The sequence below is a fragment of the Aotus nancymaae genome, unplaced genomic scaffold (assembly GCF_030222135.1).
Source record: "Aotus nancymaae isolate 86718 unplaced genomic scaffold, 86718_ANA_hifiasm-v0.15.2.pri h1tg000048l, whole genome shotgun sequence".
Taxonomy (NCBI): domain Eukaryota; kingdom Metazoa; phylum Chordata; class Mammalia; order Primates; family Aotidae; genus Aotus; species Aotus nancymaae.
In genome coordinates, this window is record NW_026988462.1 from 2,602,965 (window position 1) to 2,629,507 (window position 26,543).

Here is a 26,543-nt window from a genome sequence, read left to right on the forward strand (position 1 = left end):
TCAAAAGAACTGACCTCGGTGCCTGCCAAATCCACCACCCACGGCAGCAGCAAAGATAGACTCTGAGTTGACATGTTGGTTTCACAGAAGAGATTCACATTCAAAACGGTCCATGATGTGACATATAAGATGGGAAATATGATGTTCACAAGGGATAAGCCGAGGATTCGCTTCATATCACAACCTTAAAGAAACCAGGCTTTTGGGAAAACAGTCCTTCCCTCCATTACTGAGAGCAGGGCTGGGAGAGAGGAAGGTTAGACTGTTCAGTACGGAACAGATGCTGGTCAGGTAAACATGATGAACGTGTTGGTGTCATCAGCTGAGCACATTCATTTTCTCCTCTCCTCTGTACCCTGTAGCAAAAAGTACACAGTTTCTAAACCACTAACCTTGTGAGTTCTTCTTGGAGTTGTGTGTGGTCAGGCGGAAAGAATTTCACCACAAACTTAACAACAACATGCTTTGGCCCTAAAGAAGAAGAAAAAAAGAAGTAAAGCATTTATTGATTTGTGTTTCAAATGCCATTAAAGAAAAAGACTTCACAAATACAAATAATGCATCTCATTCCAAGCTCCCAAAAGCATATCTGCCAATCTCCAACTCACTCAAAAACTGGCCAAGTTCAGCTACTAATTCACACTTCCATATTGAGGGAAAAGAGATTTGCTTTTAAAAAATCCTATGACAAAAGTACTACAATGAGATAGTAAATTTTTTCTCTGGAGACTTAAATTATACCCAGGTTTTTAAAAATAAAGTCATTTGTCTTCAAAAATGTGTCTCATTGGCTACGTTTACCCCAATAATGAAAATGTCCATCAGTTATCCAATTCATTAAATGTAAGTATTTATAAGGTACAGTTGCTAAGGTGGTCATCAAATATGTTTCCAGGATCTAGGTGTGCTTCTGAGCTCTGAGGAGAAAATATATACAAGGCCGGGCGCGGTGGCTCACACCTGTAATCCCAGCACTTTGGGAGGCCGAGGCAGGTGGATCACCTGAGGTCAGGAGTTCAAGACCCGCCTGGGCAACATGGTGAAACCCTGTCTCTACTAATAGTACAAAAAAATTAGCGAGGCACAGTGGTGCGTGCCTGTATTCCCAGCTACTTGGGAGGCTGAGGCAGGAGAATCGCTTGAGCTCAGGAGGTGGAGGTTGCAGTGAGCTGAGACTGTATCACTGTACTGCAGCCCGGCGACAAAGCAAGACTCCGTCTCAAAAAAAAGAAGAAAGGAAACATACGTAAGACATGGCCCAGCTTCGTCTCAGCCAGCCCAGCTAAGGCCTTTCTAATTGTCTTACAAACCCTCTTACCAATGAGTTAAGACACAATCAGGAAGTAGATAGGGACTGAAGGGAGGGAGAGATTGAATAAGATGAGTAACTTTCCAGAATTTAAAAAAAAAAAGAAAGAAAACAGAACAAACAGATTACAAAATAATCTGTGGCCAGGCGCAGTGGCTCACACCTGTAATGCCAGCAATTTGGGAGGCTGAGGTGGGCGGATCACCTGAGGCCACGAGTTGGAGACCAGCCTGGCCAAGATGGCAAAACCCTGTCACTACTAAAAATACAAAAATCAGCCAGGCATGGTGATGGGCACCTGTAACCCCAGCCACTCAGGAGGCTGAGGCACGAGAATCGCTTGAACTTGAGAAGTGGTGATTGCAGTGAGATGAGATGGTACCACTGTACTCCACTCTAGGTGACAGAGCAAGACTCCATCTCAAAAATAATAATCATCATCCTCATCATCTGTGATTTGGGTTGGGGTTTTTTGTTTTGGTGTGTAAGCTACAATGTAAGCCATCTTAAAAGGTCTGCCATTTGGAATGACAGCAATACATTTATGCTCTATGAAACATAAGGTACAATGAAATCCAAATTTTAACAGCAGTGTTACAAAAGCAGAAAAATGTCTGTTTTACTTTTCATGATCATATACAAATAGTAATTACATCTGTGATCACATATTCAAGTTTAGAAAAAAGCAAAAATGACATAAAGATGTTGACAGTATGTACAAAACCAGGAGAAAAAAACAAGGCATGAAAATTAACAAACTCCTGCACGTTAATTCTGGAGCACAAAATAACAGCAGCCAAACGAGGAAGATGAGAAGGCTGCGCACTTACTCTCCGCAAGTTTCATGGAGAGGCTACTCAGATCCTTAGGAAACTCGAAACCAGGAAGATGCAAGTACTCAATGCCAAGTGACAGCTTTGTCACACGTGGCCTGCCACAGCACATGGAGGAGACAAACTGCACTAATGCTCCAGTCCTGTCCCGACCACAGACAACTCTGTCTTCAGGTCTGCGCCAAAGATATACCTGCCCACTACTAGCAGTTCCCTTTGTGCAGGGGACAAACGTCAGTCTTCTAGACTCGATGCTACCTTCGCCCCCAACATTAGTCATTGCCTGCCAGCCATGCTCACGACACCCAGCAAACATTAATGATGGCCACTTCATTGTCAGCATAAATAACTGCTTCATTTAAATAGTAGATGATCAACATCAATTTCAATTGCGCACGGGCCACGCAGACATTGTGCTGCGTGTTTATTACATCCCCATAAATTGCTGTAAGTGGCCCAGTGGGGTTTCTTAGTCGAACATACAAACAATCCCACAGGCATTGTAAGCTTCATGCTCAACGAAAGGATACAGTATTCTGAGTTTTGTCCAGACTCCACTGTGAAGGGCCATTTGGGATGACACTGAGACCAGAGCTTGATGCTGAATTTTAACTCAAAGCATAGAAAGGGGAAGACACAATAAGAGAGACAAAAAGCAAGCATTCCCTTTGTTCCTCCCCGACACGTTCCTTAATCTTTGCTTTCCAACACACAGTCTAAATGCATATATGTCAGGCTCCCTTCAGGGTTCTACTTGCTACTCAGAAACACATACACACATACACACACACACATGCACACAAACACATATACACACGCACACACACACACATGCACACACACACACATATACACACATGCACACACACACACTTGCCCACACACTTTTGACCACCGTTTTCCCCAAACAATACTCGCAATCTGATTTCACAGGCTTTGAAAAGGATCAAAAACCTAAAAACAGTTTTATGAATAAATGGCTCCACCTCTACCCTTCGAAAGTGACAGAAAGGAACAATGGCATAGACAAGACAAGCTCAATTATTCTGGGGTTTAAGATAACAGCAGGCTTCAGTTGTTAATCAAATGGTACTTTAAAACTGCAGAAGACACACATTTTAATAGTCCATGGATTAGTGGATGATGAAAAGCAATTATGGGGTAGAAGAATTTGTGTTTCTAGTGCTTCATGCCACAGGGCAAGAGATGTCTAGACATGAAGCCGTCTGGATTCAGATTTCACATCGCTATGAAATGTGTGGCATATACTTACTTCTAATCTGTTTCACAATGGGTTTTAGGAGATCCAGCCACACCTAAAAGGGAGAAAAGAACAGATTGAGACCTAAGTTCTCAATGAAAGATGCAACTGTTTTGAGATTTTGTTTAAAGCTGTTTCAAACCAAAATATTTTTGAGGATATGAGAACGTCTGTTCCTTTTTTCTCCAGAATGTCGTATCTTACCTTGTCTACCACTTTTATGGAACAGATCCTAATTTGCTAATTTATCCCTGAGCTTGAAAATTAAAATCTCTCCTAGACTCAGATACACATGGTTAACTAAGATTGTTAAGCACAATTATTGGCATAAAAGAGGTTTTCAATTCCCATTTTTAGACTGCATTCTAGCCTGGGCAGTAAAGCAATATTCCTGTTCTCTCTCCCTCTTTCTCTTCCTTGTTCTTCCTCTTCTTCATTCTTTTTTTTTCTTTTTTCTTTCTTCCTTTTTCTTAAAACAAAATAAAAAAAAAGAATTTTTCTACTCTCATTTATACTTTTATCCTACTTACCTATTTAGAAAATATTAATGATTTCACGTCTGCCTACTAGCTGAGTGAAATACATACATTCCTTATTGAAACAGAATACACAGATGTGTGAGTGTCTTGAACAGCACACCTTTGAGGGATGTGGAAAGGGAATGAATATTTACAGACCACCACCTCTGCACCATGCTACTGACCTCTCCAAACAAGCCAGGGGGATTCGCGTTACCCAGGAATGACATCTGAGACTTGCAGAGGCTAATTTGTCTAGGTCCCTCAGCTAGAGAGTGGCATTGCTAGGACTGAAATCAGGCCTGTCGGCTTCAAAGTCCAGACTATTTTCACACATCTGCTTCCTGGCACACAGTTCGAGTAGCGAAATTTTCCAGGAAGAGCGAAACCTGCTGCCCTTATTAATAAAACCTAAGTTGACCTTATTATCCCATTTCACATGCTTTTTTCTTTAACCTCCCCCTTGAATTTCCAGTCATTTGAACAGGTTCCACAGAAGCTCATATTTGCATATATGACAAAACTAAGTTAATGTGCTTAATATAAAGAGGGTGTATAAGTAAATATGAAAACGAGGAACAGCCCTTTAGGAAACCATGCAGAGAACCATAGACCATTTACAAAGAGAAAATGCCGACAGCTAACAGAAAACTGTTGATGCCCAGGAGTAATGTGCACTAGAAATGCAAATTAAAACAATTAAATACCATTTCCTCTCATTAAATTTCCATCTAGATATAGCTGTACATACACTTACTTGGGTGTTTCTATTTTATAATATTCAAAGTTGACCAGGGTTCAGGGAAGCAGGCACTATCTTACTGTACTAATGGATGTATGGATCAGTATAATGTTTCTGGAGACTTATTAGAGAATAAGGAGCTAAGGCCTAAAAAGTATTACCCAGCCATTTCACTTCGGGAAATTATGCATTTCTGTACACACATGGAATACTAATTGCAGCATTTTTATAACAGTAAACACTTTTACAGTAACCTAAATAGAATAATGTACATCGATGATACATTACCATGCAGGCATTAAAAATCAAGAGACAGGAGCCACAAGAGAGCCTAGGCCTTTACTGAGATTTCCATGGCAGAGCAAGGCAGGGTACACGGTTCAGGACTGGCTCGTTGGAATAACTGCGGTAGTCTCTTAATTATAGGGGTGCTCTGCAGTTGCCTGTTACCAGGCTCTGAGATGCTTCAGGCAGAGGAACAACACTCCCAGGGATGAGTGGGTCAGATAAAGGAGGCAACCCTGGATTGGTTTGCTTGCATGTCAAAGGTGGTACTCCCAGCTGGGATCTCCTCGCTCTAAGAACTGGCTAGCACTGGGAGCTGCAGTCTCTTCTTAACCAGAAAGGTTTTTTAAAGGTGTCACAACACCACGATATGCAGAAAATTCTATATATATGCAATACGCATGGGAGGAGCAGAGGTAGGAAGCAAGCTTCCCTGAAAACAATCCTGTGCTGAGATCTGAAAGGGAAGGAAGGCAAGCAGCATCTATGAAGACAGACAGTAAAACCCCTGGTCCTGATGTCCAAGGGGGATGATCGCCATGGCTGCAGAGCAGGGCCGGTGGGTCAGGAAGATGCTTGACCCCACCAAGGCCACATTCAAATGCTTTTCCTTCTCCTAAGAGCAATGGGAAGGATCTTACTCATGGGGCTGACACGATTAGTTCTGTATTTTTAAAAGATGAGTCTGGCAGCGTGAGAACAGGTTAGAAGGAGCAAGAATGGATGCAGGTTGAGCTGGTGGCAATTGTCCAGGCAAGACAGGATGGTATTTTGGACCAGAATGGCAGAAGTAGAACTTGAGAAAGTAGGTGGATGCTAGAACAATTTAAGAGGTAAAAACCAGTGGAACCCACTGATGACCAAGGAAGGAAGGTGACAATAACCGGAATGACACTGAGATTTCGGCAGCAGGCATCTGGGCAGACAATGGTTCCATCTCCAGAGATAGGAAGCACTGCGGATGACTGAGACTGATGGGTTCTAGCCATGTTAAGTAACTGAGGTGCCCTTGGGTCATACAGGAAGGGACAGTGACATACATTCATCTGGAGCTCAGAGGAGACGCCTGGGCAAGACTCCTCACATTTAGAAGTCGCCACCACCCTGACTCCATGGATGCTGATGGCCAGTGGAGAGTCTAAAGAATCAAAATGTGTGAGTGTTGGCTAACATCTCCACCACGGACAGCCAGGCAGGAGCAGAGGAGGCTAGAAGGAAAGGAAGAAGGAAAGGAAGAAGAGAACTGTCATGGACATCATGGGATGACGGTGTTTCGCAAAGGAACAATACTGAGAACTGTTGAAAATTCACAGATGAGAACTAGTCCTTGATTTGGTGACTCAGTGGGTCACTTGACTCACTGATGGGTCTGAACGTCTGGTGGGTGGGGAAGAGAGGATGAACGGCTTCATCAAGAAACTTGGCTGTGAAGCAAGAGGCAACAGCATGGAGGGTCGATGGCTGGGGAATCAGGGAAGGGTACTTTTCACTTAATTATTTTGTTGTTGAGACAGAGTCTCACTCTGTCACCCAGACGGGAGTACAGTGGCGCAGCATCAACTTCCCAGGCTCAGGCAATCTTCCCACCTCAGCCTCCCGGGTAGCTGGGACTACAGGCACATGCCACCATGCCCAGCTAACTTTTGTATTTTTTGTAGAGACAGGGTTTTGCAATGTTGCCCAGGCTGGTCTTGAAATCCTGGGCTCAAGCAATCCACCTGCCTCGGCTTCCCAAAATGCTGGGATTACAGACGTGAGCCCCCGTGCCCAGCCCATTTACTTGTTTGTAATTGGAATGACCTGGGTGTATTAAAGAAAGGGAGGGGGTGAAAATAGGGGCAAGACGGGATGACCAAAGCCCAGAGAGACCCGAGATGATGCGAAGACATACCTTTAAACCAGGGTACTGGCTTAGGATGGAAACAGCAGCTCTCCCACTGTGAGAGAGATAGGGAGAGGCTAATGACAGATCCAGGGAGGTTCACATTTCTGCGTTAGGAAAGTAAGAAAACTCCTCTCTGATGCCTTCTGTTTCCCTCGTAAAATCTCCCTCATAAAATCAGAAGACTGGAGGATTGAGGAGGATGGAGAAGTTTTCAAACAGTCATGCTGCCTGGGAGGGTGAGTTCACCAGAGAGCCCACGGGGAGCCTGCTGTCCCGGCCACTGAGCTCTCTCACCACTGCCAGGTGGCCACAGAGCCAGCCTCAGCTTCTGCAAACTGCCCAGGGCGAATCAATGATGCTTTGGCAATGTGGCTGCCTAGTTTACAAATTGTTTTTAAACATGTCTCCTCTGTTTCTGGCATTTCTGTGGAAAGCATCAAATACACGTGCCGATTTGAGCCAAGGGAGCATGTGGTTTCATAACACGTGGGGCTGGGAGTGTAAGACAGGCCAGGTTAACTCAGCCTGTTCAGCAGCTCTGCAGCGGGAGCACTGCAAGGTGCTGATCACATCCCAAGCCAACGGGGCTGGGTGAGGACGCATGGCCTGCAAGGACCTGTTTTCCACCCAGATTGATATCTGCAGAGCTGAGGGAGAGAGTCTGGAGCGTGTAGGACTTAAACCATTATAAATGGATGAGCTGGGAGCAGCAAGAGGAAAGAAAGAGGTTGCCACTCAACTGCAGTGAAAGCACTGGCCTTTGCTATACAGGAGGGGCACGGGGAGGCGAGCAGAGCCGAACCAGGTTCATCCTGGGCGAGTCGCTTGTTCCCACATCCTAAGCACACAGAAACCAGTTCCAGATGAGTCAAAAGGTAATAAAGACACCATAAGCTTTCTATCCCTGCCAATGGATCTCTAGAGGGTCACATTCGTTATGACCTCTTTAACCCCAAACTCCTACCCCTTCAACCAAACCGCACCTCCCTTCTCCCTGAAATCCACGCTGCTGGTCTCTTAACCACATTCCACAGGGACTGATTGGAAAAGCATCTGGTTGAAATGAATGGACCTCTAGAGAAATCTCATTCCCCATCAGTAGGATTCAAAGCTGCACCTACTTACTGAATCCAGGCGCTTCTGCCAGAGTTTGAAGGCCTACTGTATTTATCAGTTCGGTGAGGCTGCCATAACGAAGGACCACAGAGTAGATGGCCTAAACTACAGAAATTTATTCCCCCGCTGTTCTGGAGGCTCAAGGTGCCGACAGCTGTGGGTTCTCCTAGAGCCTCCTCTCCCTGGCTTCCAGATGGCTGCCACCTCGCTGCACCCTCAACGGGTCTTTCCTCTGTGGGAGCATTTCCAGGTCTGTGTCCAAGTGGCCTCTTTTAAGGAGCAGAGCCCACACCAAGGGCCTCATTTTAACTTAATTACCTCTTTAGAGACTTAAGCTGGGCACTTATGCCTGTAATCCCAGCACTTTGAGAGACCGAGGTGAATGGATCACCTGAGGTCAGGAGTTTGAGACCAGCCTGGCCAAGAGGGTGAAACCCCATCTCTACTAAAAGTACAAAAATTAGCTGGACGTAGTATCATATGCCTGTAATCCCAGCTACTCCAGAGGCTGAGGCAGGAGAATTGCTTAAACCCAGGAGACAGAGGTTGAAGTGAGCCAAGACCATGCCACTGCACTCCAGCCTGGGCGACAGAGGGAGACTCCAAAAAAAAAAAAAAGAGAAGCAATCTCTGAATACACTCACATTCCGAGGAATTCAGGGTTAGGGTTTCAACGCACCAATTTTGGAAGGGACAAAATTCAGCCCGTAGCACTGTTCTTCCACAATTCAGCAGTAATACCACCTTTGAGCCCATCTTGCTACATTTCAGTCAGGCACCTGTTCTCCAATCCTGTTTGTCTCTGATCCCTGTTAATGCTACTTTCCCTGTCTGGAACACACGTGTGTGCTTTGCACTGAAATACAGTCTGAGAAACGCATCATTAGGCAATCTCGGCATTGCATGAGCGTCACAGAGTGAACTTACACACACCTAGATGGCATGGCCTACCCCTCACCCAGGCCAGGTACAGCCTACTGTCAGGTGCGAATCTGCGCAGCCCATTACGTGCTGAATACTGAAGGCAATTCCAACCTGTGCATCTAAACACAGAAAAGGTGCAGTGAAGAACCAGGATTATAGTCCCATGGGACCACCACCGTACATGCAGTCTGCTGTCCACAATGTCAGTACGTGGCGCATGGCTATACTCTCAGGTGAGAGGAGGCTGATGGCGATGTATCAAAGGCAGGACAAGAGGAATCACTATCCCCAAAGCTCTTCTCCTCTTTCCCAAAACATCCTTTTTTTTCCTCCCTATTATTTTGGTGAGTGATGTTTTAGATGGATTTCATAAGCCATGGGAATGTCTGAGGTGTTTTAGAAAGGGTCTTATTAAGTGATAATCAGTTACTTGACGTTAGAAAAGGGGCAGGGAAGGGACTAGTATTTCTTGAGCACCCACTGTGTGCCGGGCACTGGGTAAGTGCTTCACATCTTAAATACTTATACACTTAATAACAATTTTAAAATACATGCTGAGGAAACTGACGAGACTGCAAGGAGAAACGGTCATGCACCACATACTGACATTTCGGTCAAGAATGGGTGCATAATACGACAGTGGCATTATATTCGAATCTCGTATTTTTGCTGTACCTTTTTTAGTTTAGAAACACAAATACCATTATAACTCCCTACTGTATTCAGTACAGTAATATGCTATAGAGACAACAGTATAGCCTAGGCATGCTACAACATCTAGGTTTGTGTAAGTTCCTTCTGTGATGTTCGCACAATGAAATTGCATAAAAATGCATTTCTCAGAACATATAGCCATCATTAAGGGATGCATGACTGTAGACAAATCAACAATTATAATTACAGAGACTTTAACATTTCTTTCTCCATAATACATAGGCAGAAAATAAATAATAGATTTGAACAACACTATCAACCAACATAACCTCATTGACATATACTGAATATTCTACCGAACACAGAACACACTGTCTTTTCAAGTATATGTAAATCACTTACCAAAACAAGTCTATTCTAGACCACAGAACAAGTATCAGGAAATGACTCTGAAAGGTTCATGTCATACCAACTACAATTTCTGACCACTATGGGATTAAATTGTAAAGCGACATCTGAAGAATTTGTGAAAAATCCCCCATAGATTTGAAAACTAAAAGCATACTTTTAAATAAAGAAGAAACCAAGGGGAAATGAGAAGTACTGAAAATGAAAACAGAATTTGTGGATGCCATAAAAAAAATCAAACTTTGTGGGATGCCATGAAAAACTCTATTAAGTTTTAAAAAATAATCTATTGGCCAAGAACGGTGGCTCGCGCCTGTAATCCCAGCACTTTGGGAGACCAAGGTGGGCGGATCATGGGGTCAGGAGATTGACACCATCCTGGCTAACATGGTGAAATCCCATCTCTACAAAAAATACAAAAAAATTAGCTGGGTGTGGTGGCAGGCGACTGTAATCCCAGTTACTTGGGAGGCTGAGGCAGGAGAATTGCTTGAACCCAGGAGGTGGAGGGTGCAGTGAGCCAAGATCGCACCACTGCCCTCCAGCCTGGGCAACAGAGCGAGACTCAAAATAATAATTAATAACAATAGTAATAATCTGTTACAATTTAAACATATGTAATCTAGGAAATTAGATAAATAAGCAAAATTTTTAAAAATATGTTTTTACCATTAACAGATCATTGTTAACACTCTAGGGAAGTGGTTCTCAAAGTTGAACATGTATTAAAATTGCCCTAAGGGCTTGGTAAATCATGCACCACCAGGCCCTGTTCCCAGAGCTCCTCATCTGGGTGAGGCCTGAGAATGTGCATTCCTAGACAGTTCCCAGGTGATGTGGATGCTGCTTGTTGGTCTGGGGACCATGCTTTAAGAGCCACTGCCTTACTACATATATTTCCTGACCTCTCATATATGTGATGCATGTGAATATAAACACTCATATACTTTTCACAAATCAAAATGAGATTTTTTTTTTTTTTTTTTTTTGAGACAGGGTCTCATTCTGTCACCAGGCTGTAGTGCAGTGGTGCGATCTTGGCTCACTACAACCTCTACCTTCTGGGCTCAAGCGATCCTCCTGCCTCAGCCCCCTCAAGTAGCTAAGACTACAGGTGCGAGCCACCATGCCTGGCTAATTTTTGTATTATTTGTAGAGGAGGTTTCACCATGTCTCCCAGGCTGGTTTTGAACTCTTAAGCTCAAGTGATCCACACGCCTCAGCCACCCAAAGTGCTAGGATTACAGGCGTGAGACATCTTGCCTGGTCACTAAAACGAAATTTAAAAAAAAATTTTTTCATAATATATTTCATTAACCCCATCTGTATAAAATATTACCAATTAAATATGTAATCAATACAAAAACATTATTAAGGAGATATTTTGTTTTCTTTGCTACTCTTTGGAATCCCACATCTATTTTATGCCTAGATGACATTTCAACTTCCACTAGCTATGCTTCAAGTGCTCATTGCCTAGAGCTTAAGAACTCTGTATAAATGAAAATGTAATTTTGTATAAGACTTCTTTCTCTCTACATAATGCAGTATACCATAGTCTGTTAATCCAGTCTTCTCTTAATGGGTACATGTGCAATTTCTAGTTTGGGGTTATGAATACAAATGCAAAGACTATTCTTATACAGTTATTTTAATGTACATATGCTTTCATTTCTCTTACATAAATACTTAGAAGTGGAATTGCTGTGTCAAAAAAAATTGGTGTATATTTAGTTTAATAAGAGTCCTACCAAACTCTTTTCAAAATTGTTTTTATCAGCTACTTCTTTTTTCAAAGATTTGTACCTCTCCATTTTGTAAACTTTCCTCTCATCAAATACTCAGGCAATATTCAAATTCCTCCAATTAACTAAAGAATATCCTTACTGATGGTCTGTCAAAACTCATGTAAACCAGGACCGTGTTTCCTATCTGGTTATGTCATCGAAGTCTATTTTATTTTATTTTTTTGAGACAGATTATCACTCTGTCTCCAGGTGCCAGGCTGGAGTGCAGTGGAGTGATCTCAGCCCACTGCAAACTCCGCCTCCTGGGTTCAAGCAATTCTCTTGCCTCAGCCTCCTGAGTAGCTGGGACTACAGGTGTGCGCCACCACACCCAGCTAATTTTTGTATTTTCAGTAGAGACAGGGTTTCACCATGTTGGCCAGGATGGTCTCGATCTCTTGACCTCGTGATCCACCCACCTCAGCCTCCCAAAGTGCTGGGATTACAGGCGTGAGCCACCGTGCTCGGCCAAAGTCTCTTTTAATCTATCCTACAACCTACACCTACATTCCCTTTTTGACAACACTAACATGGTGAAGGAATCTGTTCAATATAATTTGAACTGAAAATTGCAGAATATGTTTTTATGTATTTACAGAAAAAGCTTTAAGTGAAAAAGAAATTAAGACACATCTGTAAACCAAACTACAAAATCAAATGCAATACAGGCTATCCCTAAGCCCTTGTGTACTGAATTCTTTAAGCAGGATTTGGCATTCCAGATATATGTGAAGGGAAGTTTTGGAATCAAACCAAGACAATATTACAATGCAACGTGTGGGGTTTCAGGGAGCCTTAACTTGGAGAGAAACTTTAATATCTGCAATCTTTACTTTTTAACCAGGATTGAGCAGTAGACCTCAGGCATGGTCCTTGTAAAACATCAATTACTCAGTTTAAACTATTTTAAAATAATTTGTTTAATTTTCATTAGCTTCAAAAGACTCATTTCAAAAGATTTCACATGGGTATTATGGTTAATTGAACTTTTAAAAACTGTGATAAGAAGACTTAACATGAGATCTACCCTCTCAAAATTCTAAGCATGCAACCCAGTGTTGTTAACTACAGATAAAATGCTATACACCCTTTAAACTATCATTTGCTTATTCTGCTTTATACCGTTTTCTTTTTCAACCTTTAAAAAATACTTAATATTAAACAGATGCTTAAAACTGCACAAAGTAGGCTGTGCATGGTGGCTCATGCCTGTAATCCCAGCACTATGGGAGGCTGAGGTAGACAGATCACCTGAGGTCGAGAGTTCGAGACCAGCCTGATCAACATGGAAAAACCCCATCTCTACTAAAAATACAAAATTAGCCAGGCATGGTGGCACATGCCTGTAATCCCAGCTACTCAGGAGGCTGAGGCAGGAGAATTGCTTGAACCCTGGAGGCAGAGATTGCAGTGAGCCGAGATCATGCCATTGCACTCCAGCCTGGGCAACAAGAACAAAACTGTCTCAAAAAATAACAAAACTGCACAAAGCAAATGTAGAGCTTGATGAATTATTAGATGGTAAACGCTCTTGTATCCATCACCTAAGTCAAGAAATCAAACTCTGCTGGGTCAACTCCTTTCAAACTCAACTTGCGACCTCTACAAGTAACCATTATGCAGCATTTCATAGGAACTGCGTAAGTTTGTGATGTTTTATTTCGCCAAATGGTGTATCTTTACACACTAGAGTTTAGTCCTAAGACTAAACCAGCCTAGTCTTAAGACTCATGAGTGGTTCAGCACCATCCCCTTGGGTAAAGGATGTCTTCACAGTTCATAGGAGATCTGGTTGTTTACAAGTGTGTGGTGTCCCCCGCAACCTGCCACCACCCAAAATTGCTTGGTCTCTAATCTTAAGACTAAACTCTAGTGTATAAAGATGCACCGTTTGGTGAAATAAAACGTTACTCTGAAAATATATGCAGTTACTCTGAAACTCTGCATAGAGGTTACTTGTAGAGGGCAGGAGTTTATACTGTTTAATCTCTAGCTTCCTCTTCCATCTCTTTCCTTTCCTGACTGTTGACTTAGAGGGCTTCCTGGAGTTTGGATTTTGCCGACTGCATGCTCACAGTACTATTCAACATCATCATCTTCTCTGTACCTTCTGCAATTTGGAAGCTGGATCCAACTGGATCCTTCGGCAGGGCCAGATGTGGTGTCTCAGGAAGAACACATTTAAGTCTCTGTTTTTAAAATATCATTATGACCTTGATGCTTTTCTGTTACTCATTTTTATGTGAAAATTGTTTCCTAACCTATTTAGAAGCAGGTATGGATCAGGGTAGCTTTTCAGATCTCTCAGAGCGTCCCCATCTATAGTTTTTGTACGGTCCTGAAAACTGGGGAAGTGTGCTTTCTCAGGTTTCCTGGCTCCATTTCCCTCCCCTTCTTTGTCATTTCTCTCTGTTGTCCCAACTCAGCACCATTTGGGCTCCCTTCTCCGTCGTCTCTTGGGCGGTGGCCTGTCTCAAGGGGCAGTTCCTGGTCACTGGGCCGCAGCTGCTCCAGCCCTGTTAGGCCTTACCCATTCCAGCTGCTCTTCTCAAACCGCCCCCTGTAATTTCCAGCAGCAATTGGAGGGTTCTCTTCTCCCATCCATCAGAGGTCCTGTTGTTTCCTGTTTCTTCCTAAATAGACACCGATGGTGTGCAGGCCTCGGGCTGGCTGATGTTCTGTCTCCAGCTCCTTGTTCTTTGGGATCTAGGACAGGCTGGCATCTAATTTTGCCACAGATGTTGTCTGTGGGTTTTTTATTTTGCTAAGTAGCTGTCTTGATGTACGACCTTGGGTTTGAGAAGATCTAAAAGCTATGCTTCCACCACCGCCACCTTCTTAGAACCCTATATCCATTTTGAGACACGTTAATATTTCCATGCATTTTTTTTCTGTAACCACTGATATGGTTCGGGTATCTGTCCCCTCCAAATCTCACTGAAATGTGATTTCCAGTGTTGGAGGTGGGGCCTGGTCGGGGTGGCGGGTCCCTCGTGAGTGGTTCAGCACCATCCCCTTGGGTAATAAGTGTGTCTTCACTCGGAGTTCATGGGCGGTGTGGTGCCCCCCACCCCTTGCTCCCTCTCTTGTAACATGACATCCTGTTCCCGCTTTGCCTTCTGCCATGAGCAAAACCCCCCGAGGCCTCACCATGCTTATAGAGCCTGCAGAACCATGAGCCAATTAAACCCCTTTTCTTTCTTTCTTTTTTTATTTTTATTTTTGAGATGGAGTCTTACTCTGTCGCCAGGCTGGAGTGCAGTGGTGTAATCTCGGCTCACTGAAACCTCCGACACCCAGGTTCAGGCAATTGTCCTGCCTCAGCCTCCCAAGTAGCTGGCATTACAGGCATGCACCACCACGCCCAGCTAATTTTTGTATTTGTAGTACAGATGGGGTTTCACCAAGTTGGTTAGGATGGTCTCCATCTCCTGACCTCATGATCTGCCTACCTCGACCTCCCAAAGTGCTGGGATTATAGGAGTGAGCCACTGCACCCGGCCATAAGCCTCTTTTCTTTATAAATTACCCAGGCTCAGGTATTTCTTTATGGCAACACAAATGGCCTAACACAAGCACATTTCTTATTCAGGTACAATACCGCCAACAGATCAGAAGATCACTGCCTTCAGAAGAGAGTTTATTATTCACAGTTCCCAAGAGGAGGGGGCCCACCACTCCATAGAGAGTACCAGGGCTGGTCCTGAGGCAGAGGGAGAGGGGGAGGGGGAACAAGGGCAGGAGTCTTTACCATCGCTTCCATGGGTAGGCGAGGCAGGGCAGGGTAAGCAGGTTTAGCACTGGCTGATCTGCGTCATTTCTGTGGGCTGTGGCCATGGGTACCTGGCCCTGGAGTGACTCTAAGGCAGCAGACTGTTCCCTCCTGGCATGTGAGAACAAGCAGGAAGGAGGTGGCTGGCTAGGGCTCTGGACTGGTTAACTAGCAAATAACAGGGACACGCACAGGGAGCCATTTGCCATTTGCCATCTCTAAGAACTGGCTAGCCCGGGAGGGGGAAGTCACTCCCCTAGTCAACAAAGCCTCAGGTATCCCAGAGTACAGAAAGAAAAAAGTACAGAGGGAAGAGATCAGGAGTTGCCAGGGGCTCGCAAGGAGAGAGGGAGGAACTGGAGCACAGGGAAGGACTGGGGCCGTCACACAGCTCTGTGTAATACTGTCGTGGTGGGCGCATGTCTGGATACATGTGTCAAAACCCACAGAGTGTACAGCAGCAAGAGTGAAGCGTCACGTCAAGTTTGGACCGCAGTGAATGAGTGAATGATACTGTATGGACGCTGGCCCATCAGCGAGGCCACACAGGCCACACTAAGGCACGGTACCAGGAACAGGGGACACTATGGAGGGACAGAGCAGGAGCAGCATATAGGAACCTCTGTGCTTTCTGCTTAATTTTTTGGCAAACTTAAAACTGCTCTACAAATATTAAATCTATTAATTAAACAAAACAAAACAAATCCCCCCAGAAGCCCCCAAAATCATGTATTCTCCTTCCCATTGGAGAGCTGGAACATCACCCTCACTCTATTTTCAAGGAGCCGGTCCTCCCAGACTCTGCTTAAGGGGAGCTCTGCCTCCCCTGGGACCTGCCTGTCAACACAGCCACCATCAGACAGGGCTGCCCCTCGAGGTGACAGAGCCGCTGTACAACCTCACCTCTGCTGGCTTCCCACACCTGCAGGCTGTCCTCAGTCCTGCGACATTCTTCATTCTTTACACCTGCCACATTCCTCAAAAAGCCCCTCTTCACCTCAGGTCTTCAGTCCCCTAGGAAGAAGCGAGGGCAGAGGCTGCGGCTAAGCACAGATGAAGGGGGTGTGTCTGACTTTCGCTAGAAACCTCCAGCGAGGGATGCCTGTCATTCTGGCAGCCGCCATTTCCATGACCTCCCATCCCTCAAAAGTAGGCCTGCTACTGACAAAGCTCCTCTCCTAGCACAGAGGACAGAAAATGAATGACAAGGTGACAATCTTCTTCCTGGAGCTTCACCAGTATTTATGGATAAGAAATCAAAATTGTTTTTATCAGGCTAGTGAGCAATGCCATTTTAATAAAACAGTGGTAGGTTGGCTTCATTGATTTCTGAGTTAGATTGCAAAAATGAAATACAACAGATATCTGAGTGCCTATTATGTGCCATGAGACCTGCTGGGCTCATCATTGTGAAGTATCTGATTAGCCTTCATGAAAACCTTGTAAAATGGTCACTGATTCCTCTCATTTCTCAGATGAAGTGCAATCTCAAGGAAGTTAATCAACCTAGCAGGTAAATGACAAAGAGAATGTTTAGGCAGATTTACAAGTCGCAATGCAAAGCTTTTCCAGCTATCCGCAATAGGCCAATGAGATACATCTTCCACATACAACTATCTCTACTCTTACGGTTTGTGCAGCTCTTTTAGACAGGAGATCCGAGGCGAGGCAGCCACGTGCGACATAGAGAATATGAGCTTTGGAAAGACAGGCTGTGTGTGGATCCTGGTCACACACTTCACTGTTAAGGGCTGGGCACATTACTTCTCTGGATTCGCTCACTGTACAATCTGTGTGATAAAACACCTACCACAGAGACTGGCTAACTAATGCACATGGGCCACATCCGGCCAGCCTCCTGCCTGTTCTGGCACAGGTCGAAGTAGAGACTGGTTTTTACATTTTCAAGTGATTAAAAAAAAAAAAAATCAAAAGAATCACATTTTGCAATATGTGAAAACTATATGAAAACCACATCTCCATGCCCATGAATAAAGTTGCATTGGAACACAGCCACGTCCATTCATTTCACATTGTCTATGGCTATTTCTGTTCTGCGAAGACAGAGTTGAATGTAACTAAGGCACTTTCCTGGACTCAACTTTAGCCAGCCTCCTCCTCTTCTCCATGAGGCCTAAGCCACAGGCTTCTGTGCCCAGTTTTAGCAAGAATCCTGCAAAGTCAGTTTCGAGGGAATCCCCTGGTTAGCTCCCGGAGCCCGCCTCCATGGCAATCTAATGGTTTTCTGGCCCTTTCCCAGCCTTCAGACTGTATGTACCAATTAGCAGGCATATTAAGTACAGGGTCTTGATTCTCAGGATCAATAGTGTTTCTGCCATGGAAAGCTCAATCCATACTTTTAAACAGCTGATTAAAACACTTTTCTGTTCTGTGGAGTGATCCTTTAGGGGCAGTGCTGGACAACAGCAAGAACAGGACAAGAGCCAAGGACCAGAGCAAGCCAAGCTGGCGTGTCAACACCACAAGGAACTCTTTGAATTGACAAGCCTTGGGACAAGTCTATTTAAGGGTAGAACATAATTGATTATTTCATAATGGTCACTAGTTTATTTACAATCTTGAGAAACACATCTTAAATAAGGAAAAACGCTTGTTTTCCCGTTAAACTCCTTCACATCCTTACCATGAATAAGGCTCTGACTTGGGTAAATACATGACAGAAATGATGAGAAGAAAGACAGAAGGCTGGGCAGAAATTCAAGCTGCCTAAATTCAACAACTTATCACCTAGAGACAAGGATTCGCAACCTGACAGCCTGGTGCTTTGAGGAAACCAGTTTCCCACGCGTCACACACAGAGAAATGGGTGAACCCAGTTGTTACATCCCTATGACTGGGCATTTTGAGACAAACCATGCTTTTTCTCAGGTAGGAAGATAGGTGCAGTCTCCAAAATAAAGACTGGCAGAGGTGACAGTCACAACAGTGGTATTAAAAAATAAGTGACGGCACACCCATGTTCATTGCAGTATGGCTCACGACGGCCAAGAGTTGACAGCAACCTAAGTGTCCATCCGCGGAGGAATGGATACCGGAGACGCGGTGAATACACACAACGGAAATGGCACTCCGCCTTAAAACCAAGGGAACTCCTGTCGCATGCCACCGCACAGATGAGCCTCGAGGACATTATGCTGAGTGAAATAAGCCAGTCACGAAAAGACAAAGACCGCATGATTCCACTTACTTGATGAAGCGTCTAAAGAAGACTCTTAGTAACAGAAAGAAGAACAGGGGTGGGGAAAGGGAACTGGGGAGTTTTTTAACGGGTGTAGTTTCCATCCCACAAGATAAAAAAATTCTAGGGATCTGCTCTACAACAAAGTGTGTGTAGTTAACACTTCTGAACTACACACATACAAATGGTTAAGATGATACGTTTTATGTTATTTGTTTCTGACCACAATTTTTAAAATAATGATAACAGTGGAGATGATGACGGTAACAAGTTTCCGTAAATAATGCTTTTGGAACACTTTAATGGATCCCAGACACTGGGCTGCATGCTAAGAGACTGTCAAGCAATGGTGTCTGTGGGTGGAGGGGAAAATCCAGCTGCTGCTGCTGATTGTCACAGGGTGAGATGCTCCTCCTCAGCCCACACAAGCATAACTGGCCTGTGGCTCTGCCACAACAGATTCTGTCAGATGACCCTCTGGTCATCTCTGCCACTGTGCTTTCTTTGCATTTTCGGAATTTTCATTGCATTTGGATCTATAACTATTATTGAATCCTGGTCAACAAGGTGAAACCTCATCTCTACTAAAAATACAAAAATTAGCTGGGCACGGTGGTGCGCACCTGTAGTCCCAGCTACTCAGGAGGCTGAGGCAGGAGAATTGCTTGAACCCAGGAGGCGGAGGTTGCGGTGAGCTGAGATCGCGCCATTGCACTCCAGCCTGGGTAACAACAGCGAAACTTCATCTCAAAAAAAAAACAAAAAACTATTATTGAAGTTATAGATTTCATATGTTGTAAGTGCAGAGCTCGCTGGATTTTTACAAACTGGTTGTTCCCATGGAACCAGCATCCAGATCAAGAGAGAGAACACAGCCAAGACCCTGGCAGCAATCCCTAAAACCCCTCTGGTCATCTACACCATCCCCTCTAATATCACAGAGTGATTCTGTCAAAGAACTGCTTTTTTTTGTTGAGACAGTCTCACTCTGTTACCCAAACTGGAGTGCAGAGGAATGATCTCAGCTCACTGCAACCTCTGCCTCCTGAGTTCAAGCGGTTCTGCTGCCTCAGCCTCCCAAGTAGCTGAGATTACAGATGTGTGCCACCACACCCAGCAATTTTTGTATTTTTAGTAGAGACAGTGTTTTACTATTTTGGCCAGGCTGGTCTTGAACTCCTGACCGTATGTGATCCTCCTCTCTTGGCCTCCCAAAGTGTTGGGATTACAGGCATGAGCCACCACACTCGGCCTCAAAACAACTTTTAAAAATTGAGGTGGGTAGATCACCTGAGGTCAAGAGTTTGAGACCAGTCTGGCCAACATGGTAAAACCCTGTCTCGGCTGGGTGCGGTGGCTCACGCCTATAATCCCAGTACTTTGGGAGGCCGAGGCAGGTGGATCACAAAGTCAGGAGTCTGAGACCAGCCTGACCAACAAGGTGAAACCCTGCCTCTACTAAAAATACAAAAAATTAGCCAGATGTGGTGGTGCGTGTCTGTAAACCCAGCTACTCAGGAGGCTGAGGCAGGAGAATCACCTGAACCCGGGAGGCAGAGACAGCAATGAGCTGAGATCGCGCCACTGTACTCCAGCCTGGGCAACGGAGCAAGAGACTCCGTCTCAAAAACAAACAAACAGACAAACAAAAAACTGTCTCTACTAAAAATACAAAAATTAGCTGGGTGTGGTGGTAGACGCCTATAATCCCAGCTACTTGGGAAACTGATGCAGGAGAATCGCTTGAACCCAGGAGGCAGAGGTTGGAGTCAGCCAAGCTCGCACCACTGACTCCAGCCCGGGCAACAGAGACTCCGATTCAAATAATAATAATAATAATGATAATAATTTCCTGCCACTGGCTCAGGCTGGAATTCTGTAATTGACAGAGAAGGCAGGGGCATCCATGGCGTTCAGTGGAGACATCAGGCTGGTCTCAAACTCCTGACCTTGTGATCAACCCACCTCAGCCTCCTTGTTCTACACAGATCCGAGCTTCAATCCCATTTCTTTGCTGTGTGCCTTTGGGAGAAAGACTTAACCTCTTTAAGCCTCAATTTCCTCATGAGCAAAAGGGGATATAAAGCGCCAGTGCAGGAATAAATGAGACACTGTATGTGAACCTAGCACTGCGCCTGCAGTTACGGCTCTCTAGAGCCTGACTACGGCTTCCTGTTATACAAAGTTCTGCTGGAACAAAGACATTCCTTCTCATATTATCTATGGCTGCTTTTGCACAAGAAGGGGAGACTTGAATAGCTGCAGCAGAGACCGCATGGCCTGTAAGGTACTATCTGTCCCTTTACTAGGAAGGTGCGGCCCCTGCTCTGGAATGTGGGTCATGTGTGCTGCCGTACCCACAGGGACTGGAACACTCCAGCACGTAAGTACTCATGCAATGGTCTTTGTGTGATGTGTGACAAATAAGCACTTACTTCTTTAAGTCATCGACGGTGGGTTTTTTTATTTTGCAGTTGAATATATTCCTAAACAATATTGTAAGAAAGGAGTGAAATCATAAAAATGAAGCCTGGTAACAACCTGAAAGAAGTCAGCCCTGCCCCGTACCTAGAAAGCAAAATAAGCTTACAAATTCTAACAAAAGAGAAGCACTTATGGTGAACGGGAAAAAAATTGAACTTGGAGTCACGAGAACACAGAATTGTAGCTGTGCCGTTAGCTAACTGGTAGCTTCAGACATGCAGAAATTCTCAGCATCTTAGTGCCCTCGGCTGTGAAGCCCAAACACCACCGCCAATTTCTGGTTTGGACACACAGCTCCTGCACGACTGGAACTGGACGAGATCGGAGTCAGGAAAGCCATCAGGAGCTTCAAGGAATTCAGGCAGGCACGGAACAGGGTTGTTAGAAATAATGAGATAACACTATCTTCAGGTGTTTTAAGAATCATTATTTTACCACGAAACAAGGGCGTGAAACAATATTCCACAGAACTTGCTACACTGTAATTGTTTCCCGGACTCGCTTAAGATGCTGTGTATGCCTAATGAATGGAAACTGGAACTACTTCTTGCTAGCTATCACTTTATCTCACTTTTCATGTGAAGTCTGATGCCAGACACAGGGTAGGCAGAAAATAATTGTTAGATGAACAGGAGAATGCAGAATGAGATTTGGCAGGTCTGTGGTCATGTGCCACACTGGAAAAAGGGCTGGGAGTCAGGGAAGCTAGGATTTAAAGTACAAACTAGAAAACGACCGAGTGTTTGGAGGTGGGAAGAATCTGAGAAAATACACCTTGCTCTCATTTTTAGGCCCTTGACAGATCCGCTCATTCGCCACCTGTTCTGCTCTGCTCTGCGGCGGTCTCCATCTGCACCACCTCTGAGGGCTCTGCCCTTACATGCTGCCGTGCCACCTGCGGCCACCTTCTCTTCACAATGAACTTTCTCATCCCATTTCACAGCTTCCACGGACATTCGTAACAATTATAAGATTCCTGAATCCAAATTTCTACCCAGATCTCTTTCCTGTGCTCCAGGAAATACACCTTCTGGCACTGCCTGCTGGATGTCTCCACTGAATGCCACGGATGACCCTGCCTCCTCAAGCTGGCATGGGACTCATCTTCACCCCCGAGCATGGTCTTCCCCAGGGATGGGCACTACTGTCCACTCAGACTGCAAAGCTGGAAAACTGAGCCACTCTGAGCCCTCTCCTACACAAGTGTATTCATTCAACCACATCCTCTCCTACTGCCCCCAACCCCAATCTCCGGAATCCATCCAGCTCCTGCCAGCCCCTCAAGTTTCCCTTTCTTCTAGCCAGCACCATTTGCAGCCAGACTAACTGCTAGAGCCTAATGGCTTTCTTGACACCAGTCTGGTTCTATTTCAATTTAATTTAACTTAACTATACTATATTGTATTGTATTCTTATATATTATTTCAGAGAGAGTCTCACTCTGTCACCCAGGCTGCAGTGCAATGACACAATCTCGCCTCACTGCAACTTCCACCTCCCGGGTTCAGGTGATTCCCCTGCCTCAGCCTCCCGAGTAGTTGGGACTACAGGCACGTGCCACTATGCCCAGGTAATTTTTTGTATTTTAGTAGAGGCGGGGTTTCACCATGTTAGCCAGGATGGTCTCAATCTCCTGACCTCGTGATGTGTCCTCCTGGTCCTCCCAAAGTGCTGGGATTACAGGCGTGAGCCACTGCACCCAGCCCAGTTCTCGTTCTAAACCAGAATTCAGATCATATCACACTCTCTTATAAAAGCATTAACAGCTTCTCAAACGCATTAGTTTGAGTATAGAACTGGGGGGGCCAATAGAAAACCCTTGGCTCAATGTGATGACCCAGCACTTGAGACATGGTTAGTCGGAAGCAAGAGGTGCTGAGGTGTCACATACACACCAGATTTGAAGACTTCACGGGCAAAACAGACAGCGTGAAAATCTCTCATCATAGTTATTTAGGCTGACTGTGTGTTCAAAGGACAATGTTTCTGGATATATGAGGTTATATAAAATATATTTTAAAGTGAATTTCACCTGCTCGTTTGACCTTTTTATCATATTGCTAGAAAAGTTAAAATTGCACATGTGGCTTATTTCTCCTGACTGCAACAGCATAGAAAGCCCTTCACCACACGGCTCCCTGCTGAGCTTTCAACCTTCCTTCTCTCACTGCCTTTACCATTGCCCTTCTCCTTGTCCCTCTCAATTCTGGCCTCTGCAGGCTCCTGAATAGCCCACTTGCTTTCTAGTTTTTGTACATGGGGTGCCTCGTCTATCTGGTACATTCTCTCTATTAGATCAAGTCCTCCTGGTCTCCCGGGACGCGGGTTTGCAGAAGGCTCTCCTGAACTCGAATGGCGTTTGTTATCCCCACTGCCCCGCACTACCGCTCTCGGGGAGCCCCTGTCACACATCCTTTATTTGCAGGGCTCCCCACCTGGATCATAAATTCCCTGTGTCTCCCTCACTACTGAATCTGCTGTGCAGGGACCAGTAGAAGTTCCAGGAACTCAGCATGGATAGAATCAAAGAATAAAAACATAGCCAATGAACTTACAGCCCCAAAAGGTGCCTAATAATAAAAGGTAGATTCAGGCCGTGCGTGGTGGCTCACGCCTGTAATCCTAGCACTCTGGGAGGCCGAGGCGGGCGGATCCCCTGAGGTTGGGAGTTTGAGACCAATCTGGCCAATATGGAGAAACCTCGTCTCTACTAAAAGTACAAAATTAGCTGGGTGTGGTGGTGGGCACCTGTAATCCCAGCTACTCTGGAGACTGAGGCAGGAGAATCGCTTGAACCTGGGAGTTGGAGGTTGCAGTGAGCCAAGATTGCACCACTACACTCCAGCCTGGGCAACAAGAGCAAAACTCCATCTCCAAAAAGAAAAAAAAAAAAAAAAAGGGTAGATTCAGATATAGGATTAAGTAAGCGCCGTCAACCCAAAGAGATTTAAAAAAAAAAATACCAGGAAGCTATGCTCTACCTTTTGAATTCAATTTGGCGAAACCTTTTTCCAGAAAAATCTGACATATTTAACAATTTTAAAATGGTTGGACCCACTGATTGGGTAATTCGGCGCTACTGGATTTGAACAACTGAACACCTGGCTACGAGCACGAACAGAAATGTGGTACTCAGTTCTCTGGGGCAACATTGGTAATAGCAAATACTGAAAAAAGCCAAGTATTCCATCATTGACAATGGAAGTTGTAAATTACACATATCCCTTTGGTGGAATGGCGTGCAGCCATGAAAAAGAAGGAAATGGACTCCGTGTGCTGAAAAGGAAAGATTTCCCTGGAGCAGGGAGGGAAAGCAGAGGGCACTATATTATTTCCTCACATTTGTGTATTTCAAAGATACATGTTTGCATATGCATCTACACAGAATTTATCAGAAATATACTCAAGGGTATGTGTATTCACAAGGTAACGGCTTCTGGAGGCAGAGGTGGGAGGGCAGTGATCACTGTGTACCTGCTTTGGACTTGCTAATCATATGCGTGAATATTTTTATTATACAACATATTAATGAGGGCTTTCCGGTGTTTTTCCCTCTATTTCTACATGACCACAGAAAAGCACCAATTATTTCACTGCCCTGCCCATCCCCCCACCAAGATGAACAGACAGTAAAATAGCAACATTAAGTTGACATCACCTACCGTGATCTTTTTGTGATCAGGAAACTCGAGGCCAAAATAGTCACCTTCCACGAGGTTGAGGTGGCTGCAAACGGCATCCAGCAGCACCTTCCCAGGAGCTCTTTGCTGTGGGCAGAAACAACGGGGGTTAACCCTGAGGCAGGCAGGGATGAAAACAAACCACAGCTTGCTGCGGGAAACCGCTGGATTCCCGTCTACGGGTCCTTCACAGCTTGCCACCGCCACCTCCGTGGCACCAGGAACACCAGCCCCGTCGACACCTCCGTGCCCCCGTGCCTGCTGTTCCCAAAACTGGATGCAAATCTCTTAGCATTTTCTTCCCACTCCAATCCCAGGCATCGCTCCTCCCCACTTTTTTAATTAATCGACTATCTTTTCAGAGTAGTTTTAGGTTTACAAAAAGTTGAACAAAAAGTTCTTCCCACCACACAGTGTCCCCATTATTAACACTAGTGGTAGAGATTTGCTACAACAGTGGGGCCAATATTGATACAGTATCATCACTAGCCCTCCATAACTCACATAAGGCTACTCTGTGTGCTGTGAAGTTCTATGACAAAAGTGTTGTGACCTGTCTGCATTACAGTATCATACAGAATAGTTTCACTGCATTACATGAGTTTCACCCTAAAAATCCTGTTTTCCAGCTGCTCATCCCCTCCTCCCCTTCATCTCTGGCGACCACTGATCTTACCGTCTCTATAGTTTGCCTTTTCCAGAATGTCATCTAGCTGGACTCTTACGGTATGTAGCCTTCAAGGACTGCCTTCTTTCATTCAGGAATATGCATATAAAGTCCCTCCATGTCTGTTTTTTTTTGAGATGGAGTTTCGCTCTTGTTGACCAGGCTGGAGTGCAACTGAACAATCTCAGCTCACTGCAACCTCCGCCTACTGGGTTCAAGCAATTCTCCTGCCTCAGCCTCCCAAGTAGCTGGAATTACAGGCATGCGCCACCACACCTGGCTAATTTTGTATTTTTAGTAGCAGCGGGGTCCCATGTTGGCCAGACTGGTCTCAAACTCCCGAACTCAGGTGATCTGCCTGCCTCAGCCTCCGAAAGTACTGGAATTACAGATGTGAGCCACTGTGCCCGGCCCCCTCCATGTCTTTTTATGGCTCGGTAGCTTATTTATTTATTTATTGAGACAGAGTCATGCTTTTGTCACCCAGGCTGGAATGCAATGGCAAGATCTCAGCTGACTACAGCCTCCACCTTCTAGGCTCAAGCAATTCTCCTCCCTCAGCCTGCTGAGTAGCTGGGATTACAGGCACCCACCCCGACACCGGCTAATTTTTTTGTATTTTTAGTAGAGACGAGGTTTCACCATGTTGGCCAGGCTGGTCTCCAACACCTGATCTCAGGTGATCTGCTCACCTCGGCCTCCCAAAGTGCTGGGATTATTGGTCTGAGCCACCATGTCTGGCCCCCTCCGTGTCTTTTTGTGGCCCGGTAGCTAGCTAGCTACCGAGTTATCCATTCCACTGTATTACAGATGATTTAGTATCTATGTGTCTACGTCCCCAATTAATTTCAGGCCACTTTTTCATCTTTGTATTCTTATTGCCTAGCACAGCACCTGGCAATCAATCAATGTCTGCTGAAATCAATACTATTCATCAATTTTCTATACACTGGATCTACAGGGAAAGGGAATATTATACATAAGAACTCAAGTTCTACCCGGAAGAGTTTAGCTAGCTT

The 26,543-nt window shown here is 44.8% G+C and overlaps 1 protein-coding gene across 4 annotated transcripts in view; it reads right to left on the reverse strand.

Moving 5' to 3' along the window:
* FARP1 (FERM, ARH/RhoGEF and pleckstrin domain protein 1) overlaps positions 1–26,543 on the reverse strand; it is a 319,687-nt gene that overhangs the window by 88,517 nt on the left and 204,627 nt on the right. For all 4 annotated transcript variants that reach the window (XM_064362215.1, XM_021667903.2, XM_021667905.2 and 1 more), the window contains exons 3-5: positions 24,840–24,944; positions 3,416–3,458; positions 393–471 (exon numbers count right to left, since the gene is read on the reverse strand). In XM_064362215.1, the coding sequence (XP_064218285.1) occupies positions 393–471; positions 3,416–3,458; positions 24,840–24,944 (227 nt within the window). The remainder of the gene's footprint in view (positions 1–392; positions 472–3,415; positions 3,459–24,839; positions 24,945–26,543) is intronic.